The 7,572-nt window shown below is 38.7% G+C and overlaps 1 protein-coding gene across 1 annotated transcript in view; it reads left to right on the top strand.

Annotated features, from left to right (window-relative positions):
- kank3 (KN motif and ankyrin repeat domains 3) overlaps positions 1-5,655 on the top strand; it is a 33,584-nt gene extending 27,929 nt beyond the window's left edge. Inside the window, exons 10-12 of the mRNA XM_010772821.1 lie at positions 2,472-2,672; positions 4,063-4,164; positions 4,992-5,655. Of these exons, the coding sequence (XP_010771123.1) occupies positions 2,472-2,672; positions 4,063-4,164; positions 4,992-5,054 (366 nt within the window). The 3' untranslated portion in view covers positions 5,055-5,655. The remainder of the gene's footprint in view (positions 1-2,471; positions 2,673-4,062; positions 4,165-4,991) is intronic.
- Positions 5,656-7,572: the final 1,917 nt, after the last annotated feature.

The following is a 7,572-nucleotide window of genomic DNA, read 5'->3' as shown; positions in this document are numbered from 1 at the left end:
CATTTCCATTCTCCACGTGGGCATTCACATTTTGTGGAGAGAATTCCCTCTTCTCCTGTAGATACCTGTGGTGGTGGGATTGTTTTATTATTTAAAATATATTTACATTTGTAATGCCTTCCCAATTATCCCTTTAATTGTTTATAGCCTACTGNGTTGCAACAAGTCAGTTTGTGAAATGTCTTCTCTCCTAGATATTCCACGATCAACTGTAAGTGGTATTATTGCAAAGTGGAAATGTTTATGAACCATAGCAACTCAGCCACGAAGTGGCTGACCACGTAAATTAAATGGCAGCAGCGTTAAAAGCTGAGGCATCGAACACAAATCTTTATGATAATTAACAACCTGCTTCAGTTGATCCTTATAAAATAAATGTTATTTCTATTTTTAAAGGTCCCTTTTTTTCTTATGGATATGTATTTTGGCAAATGTATTCCCTTTGTAACGCTGATCATACTTATGTCTTATAGATAAAGGAGAGAATAGACATACAGGAAATTAGGAATCACTTTCATCTTTATTTTCAACATATATGTTTTTATACAATGAGGGCTTTTTATTAGCCATTATATTTAATAAATAGAACCACATGATGATCATTTTACATTTCAGTGTAATTTAAATCTCTTACACAGCTACAGTAAACAAAGATATCAGCTCAAGTAGAACACCAATAACCGCAGCAGTTCAGAAAATTAATGTCAATAAATACACAAAAAAAACATGTAAGTGGTTTAAACACTGTGCAATTCCCTCTGTTGAGGTAAAGACTTTTCACTTCTTTATAAGCGAAAGGAACTCCTTCCTGGTGGTGGGATTATCCTGAAATGTTCCCAGCATGACACTTGTAACAGTGCTGGCGTTTATCTTCTGCACTCCTCTCATCACCATGCACATGTGGCTGAAATGCAAAAAGAAGGATATTTAAATTGGTGTAAAACAGATCCATGATAATATGCCTTATGAGCTTGTGTGATACAAATAACTCAGGTGCAAACAGCACGTTTGATGTAGCACTATCAAAGTAGCCATGATATAAAACACATCCAAAAGAGCTTTAGCAAAATCGTTCGGGTGAATTATCACCAAACAAATAATTTTATTATAGGGATGAAACAAAAGTTAAATACTCACGTAGCCTCAATCACCACTGCTACTCCAGCCGGCTCCAGAGCCTCAGAGATGGCTGAAGCAATCTGTTTGGTGAGACGCTCCTGAACTGTGGAAGAAAATGAAAGTATTATATGTTGTGTAAGGAAAACACAAAAAATAACACAAAANCCAGTAACTAGTTTAGGTAGTTTGAGAGGTAATTAAAATAGCTACGTGTGATATTCTAACCTGAAGCGTGTGTTTTGTCCGCTCACCGCTGCATGTGGATCACATGCAGCGGTGAGCGGACAAAACACACGCTTCAGGTTAGAATATCACACGTAGCTATTTTAATTACCTCTCAAACTACCTAAACTAGTTACTGGCATAATAGATTGCCCGATCGGGCAACCAGCAGGTGAGGCTTCATGGCCCGAGCTAAATACTAGATGGCCCCGGGCCATCGGGCAGTCCTTAATGTCGAGCACTGGTGTGACTGTGAACAAATCAAAATGGTCAAATGTAATATTTTAATATCTTTGGTTTAATACATGGCATTATTTTGTTTAAAATATTACTGCAGGCAAACACCATGGCAACAGCTTTGAGTCCTGATTTACTTTCTGAAATCACATGAGAATGGACTTGTTGGCTTTAAGTCTGTTGATATGATTTAGGTTTAAAATAATGTAATATGCCACAAATAGCTTTTCATATGTATCTATATAATTCATTTAGGCTACCAGCCACAGTAAACTCAGTGCACTGTGGCTGGTTTATCTTCCCCCTGTCATCCGATGGATTTGTTGACAGCCCTACTAGTTTTCACTTCAACACCTTGCTAGTTAGAGTGAAGGTAGGGAGTGTTATGGGGACTTAAGCGTTTTATTCTCTGTTAAGAGCATTTCCTGTTGTAATGAAGCACTACATTCAGAGCCAGTTGAGTAATATGTTTTAAATCGGATTGGGTTGGGTAACGTGAGACAATTGTGACTTTTTAAGTGGTTTTATCTCTTTGCCTGATCTAATCAGGTTGTGTAGAGTATGTGTTTGGACACAGCGCCTGACAGGCTTTCACACTGCCAAGTCATAGGACTCTGGATTTATAGCATCACTGGCTATAAACCCAATTACTGAAGCTTGTTATTGTTGCCGTGGGGAACAAAACACGAGGCACACAATACATTTTAGAATCAGGAATTGAACTCATAATATTTTCTGCTGTGTTTCAGAATGAGCTTTTAGACTGAGGTGTTTATGTGATGAATGACTTCTGCAAAATGCAAAAGTCTTTGATTGACCCTTTGAACAAGTGACTTGAGAAGCTGTGCAAATGGAGAATGGCAAAAGTGTTTATAATCCCTTTACCTTTGCAGGCAGGCCAGACAGCGTTGATGCTAGCTGTTAGCCACGGCCGTCAGGAGATGGTGCGGGCGCTGCTGGAGTGCGGCGCTGACGTCAACGTGCAGGACGACGAGGGATCCACAGCCCTGATGTGTGCTAGTGAACATGGCCGGGCTGAGATAGTTAAACTGCTCCTGGAACAACCTGGTTGCGACATATCCATTGTTGACAATGTAAGGCTTTTACAGTTAGCTGATGCTCAGATTGAGGGGATGTCTTCAGTAACTTGAGCTGAGCCTACAGTTGAGGCCAGCTGTTGGACTGTCTGACTGCTGAAAACATCTGAATACTTGCTTGTCTGGGATTCAGCTTAATCTGTGCTCAGGAAATGGCTTCTCATGGGAAATTGGTCTCTCCAGCTTCCTCTACTTGCCACCTCTTTTTTGGTTTCTCTTCTTTCAAGATTTCCTTTGTTAGAGCTAAAGAACCACGATCAGATTAGTTTCTTCTGCCTTTTACTGAAATCAGTGCTGTTTACAGGAAACCCAATCCCTGGGCTACTCACAAGCCCCTCAGGGGATGAATTAAAAAGCCACAACTCCTCTGTTAACAACCGCAGACTTGCAGATTTCTGCCCTGCAGGCTCTTGCACGAGTCCTCTGCATACTTCACCACATGATCCATTCACAAGTCGGCAGCTGTTCGTTTCCTAAAACCAAAACAATGAAAAAATTGCATTAATATAAGATATCAACTTTTTTTGTCCCGAACTGACATACATGATGTACCAAAGTTATTTTATTTAATTGTATCACATAGTTGTAGATTTGTTCCTGTACATTATCTTTTTTCTCAAATTCGGCCTAAAACAAAACTTCGCATTCGCTGCTTGGGACATTTCTCGCTTTGTGTTTTAAATTGATTTCACAGAGGATTGCTCTGCATGCTTGAGGAGAGGCCAGTCAGACAGATATTTGAGAATTCACATCTGTGCAATGAATGAGTTGGCCCTTCAGTGCAGGAGCTCCTGGATTGTGTTTCAGTGCAGCACAGCTGGACTGACAGGACTGACAGGACTGGGGGGGGTGTAAAAGATTTAGAAAAATCCCCCACTTTTGCTGTCCTCTAAAAACCCAGAACGGCATGGCAAACCATCACTGTAAAACACAGTAGAGTTGTATGTACAATTATGCAGGGTCATTGCTTAACCTTATTAAGCTTTACGTTTTAAACTCAAGGTGGAAGCGTGGTTTAATTACTTTAATACTGTCTAATTAGGTCTAAGTAACAATGGTAGGCGAGTTTACACCATGATAAATAGTTAATGCGGTGAATGCAAATTAGAGAACAAAAAGAGTCTCCAATGTCTTTGAAATCACTCGTTGCAAAGCGTTACGGTTTCCTAGTAAGTAGTTAGATGAAGTTTACTGGACAATCGGTGATGCATGAAAGGGACAAAACTGATGAGAATGAATTAGCTACCCCAACATCATTCACAAAAGTGATGTCACACATCCAGACAGAAGTACAGTGCGGATCACATGGTCAATGTGAAAAGCCCTCTGTTTTCTTAAGGGTCAATGAACTCCTACTTGATCTGTTTCTCCTTTCTTCTATCTGTAGGATGGCAGCAATGCTCTTTCCATCGCACTGGAGGCGTCTCACAACGACACAGCTGTGCTGCTCTACGCCCATATGAACTATGCCAAGTCCCAGCCTGCTGTGGTGAGTCCCACTCCACCCCCTCCTCTTCGTCTGTGGAGATGGGTTAGTCTCACTTGTATAAATGACATGTGAATAAACAAAACAATTAAAATAACAGGTTAAAATATGGTAAATACACCTTTAGTTTTCATGCAGGCTTGTCTGGTTTTGTTTAAACAACATGGAAAGAAAGGATACACATTTCGAGTGAAGAGTTCATGTTTTAGAAGTGATTCATTGTTTGTTTTATGAGCTAAAAGGTCTGAAAGCCATCCACTTTAAATCTGCTGGGAAATGGCATGTACGCAAGAAGGCTGACGTCTGTGCAGGTCACACGACAGCATATCTGGGTTGTATCTGTGGGTTGGATCAGTTCCTCTGCAGCTCTCAGCTTTAGTTTGGGTGTGGGCAGCACTATCTGAAGGGGCACTGCTGCCCCCTATAGGTTTTGTCAAGCTCCCGTCAAGTTTGTTTTATTAATATTTTAATAACAGTGCTGCAACATATTAATATTTCTATTTTGGTATAAAAAACTGTTGATGATTTTCTCGATTCAATTAGGAAATTAGTTGTTTGTTGTGAAACATTTTCCAATCAGAGTTTCCCAAAGCCCATTTGACCTCCTCGAATTTCTTGTTTTGTCCAAAGAACAAAATATTAGGTTTAATACCCACATTAAAGAAGCTCTAATCAGATGATTTAGATTGTTTTTCCCTAAAAAATGAATCAAACCAAGTTATCGATTTTCTAAAAAGTTAAGTACATTGATAAAAAAAATGGCCAACTAACATCCGAAATGTAATCCTTTGCAGGGTATTGAAATATTTTATGTGTTTAATGTCTTCCAGGGGAGTCCAAAGACCCAGCCGAGAAGCCCCACCAGCCCCCACAAGTCCTGGCCTTCAGACTGAAAGGATCATGTAGACGAACACATTAACAGGATCTGAGCTGTAAAACGCTCCACTGGAATTTTCTTAAATATATATGTATTTATATATTGCCATATGTCCTGCATTTATAAGTATTGTTAATATGAAAATATTATTTTTTCATAAAAGTTGTGAATGGTTATATAATATACGTGACTAATATGAGCTCCTAGCATGTCTGAATGAGGTCTCCAGCGCTTGTTTTATTTTAAATCTGTGACGAGATGAGACCTTTACATGTATTATTTGCACTCCCTATAATATGTTTTACTGTTAAGGGCAATACACACCAGTGGGATATTATACATGTCAAAGAAACCTGCACCAATAAGTTTCAATGTAAGCTTACAGCCCAATATGGGCCAGGCGTTACTGTCGGTGCAGAAAAGTGATCATCTCTTGGATCCCTGGTTTAGCACGTCCCAACTCTTCTACTCTTTGTTTTTTTTTCTGTGCAGCCTTGGTTAACTTTCTGTGAACCTCTTCATCTTCATCTTTGTCTGCACTAACTGTTCGTGCAATGTAAGTTTATATAAATAAATATATATATATTCATGTCTGAAATAAACATATTTACATAAAAGTTGATGGAAATTGGTTGTTTTTGCAAGCATTCAAATTTTTGGGATGATTCACTTTTCTTTACTAACGGTATGCATCTAGAAGTGTTCTGAAATAATTTGGTTTTCTACATTTTCTGTGAAGCATTATTAATCAATTAATTAATTAAAAGTCATTTCAAAATCTTTATAGACAAAATCGTTTTTATTTTTCTGAAATGGATTTGTGGGAGGTCAAAGTACACGGATAATTTTAATTAGGTTAAATAGAAATTCAATTGTGTGGAATATTGTTAAAAAGAAAAGTCCTGCATTCAAAGTCCATATGTTACCATTAGCATCAACATACAGGACTGTCTCAGAAAATTAGAATATTGTGATAAAGTTCTTTATTTTCTGTAATGCAATTAAAAAAACAAAAATGTCATACATTCTGGATTCATTACAAATCAACTGAAATATTGCAAGCCTTTTATTATTTTAATATTGCTGATTATGGCATACAGCTTAAGNATTTTTGTTTTTTTAATTGCATTACAGAAAATAAAGAACTTTATCACAATATTCTAATTTTCTGAGACAGTCCTGTATAGGCAAGGCAAGTCTATTTATACAGCACCTTTCAGCACATGGCAACCCAAAGTGCTTTACTTAAAATAAAAGACATTGAATATTGAATACAGTGGAAGCACATTATACAAAGGCATTTAAAAACGCATTTTAAAAAGCAAAGATAATCAAAATAAACACAACAGGTATAGAATACATGGATAAAAGCCAAACTGCAGTTTGAATTTGAACAACTCATCCAAATGCAGCGTCACTTAAATTAGCAATAGTAAAAGAGTTTAGTTTGACTTTATTTTATTTAATATGCATGTAAATTACGAGAACTTGATACATGATTTTTAACATACTAAGGGATGTACAGCTCTGGAAACAATTAAGAGACCATTGCAGCATTATCAGTTTCTCTGAGTAGGTATGTGTGTAAAAACATTTGTATTCTATAAACATGTAGAGATTGAGATTTAAAGGTCCCCTATTATACTTTTTTTCCTCAATATATTACAGGTCTCAGATATATACAAAACATGTCTCTGAAGTGTTTGGCTCCAAACACCAAACAGATCATTGCAGCATCCCATAATCCCCTCTGTTTCAGCCCTGTTTCAAAAGTGCTGATTCTCTGTCTGTTACTTTAGATGAAAATAAGGAGCCACTCCCCACGCCCCTCTGAGGGATATTTGGTTAAAAAGAACACAATGGTGCTCTAGGAGGAGATTCAGGTGATAAGGTGGGGGGACTTTTCACATAGTTCACCCGGACTACGATATCAATTTGCGTTCCCACACAAAAAGAGCCGGACCTAAAATATGTATCATCATAAAAAACAAACAGGCAAAACCACAGAACTTTTCAGATCTGCTACACGAGAGCAGAGACTTTCGCGAGAAGAAAAAGGTCTCCTATGTACTCATGATGGCTGGCGATTGCAACACCCCCGTAGAACTCCAAACGATTTTACTGTGGGAAAGCCTTCATTTTATTATCCTCCCAGCATTACATTATTAACATTAGCCAGCGCACAAAGGCAGAGAGACATAACTTACTGGCAACACAAAGAAACATAAGGGCGCGGTGGGAGATAGAAACGGAGGCTGTACGGCATTCTGGAGATTTAACTTCGGAGGCTTCAGTAGAACAGACTGCTGGAAGAGTCCAGCAGCTTCTACTAGCAAGCCAGTCCCCACTCGGGGACTCACATACTCGTCGAGAGACCTTCCGTCCGGGCCGACTGCGGGTGGCAGTGAATACGACCGTGAGTGAGTTTGCGCGCCTGCAGTAAACCAAGCGAGAAGAAAAGTACGACAACGCGGGACTTTCAATTGCCTATCTCCCTCAGAGGACTTACTTCCGGTGTGAACGCGATCCTGTAC

This window comes from Notothenia coriiceps, unplaced genomic scaffold (assembly GCF_000735185.1).
Source record: "Notothenia coriiceps isolate Sejong01 unplaced genomic scaffold, NC01 NC01_scaffold00011632, whole genome shotgun sequence".
Lineage (NCBI taxonomy): Eukaryota > Metazoa > Chordata > Actinopteri > Perciformes > Nototheniidae > Notothenia > Notothenia coriiceps.
The sequence above is the reverse complement of the archived record's forward strand: the minus strand, read 5'-3'. Positions and strand labels throughout refer to the sequence as shown.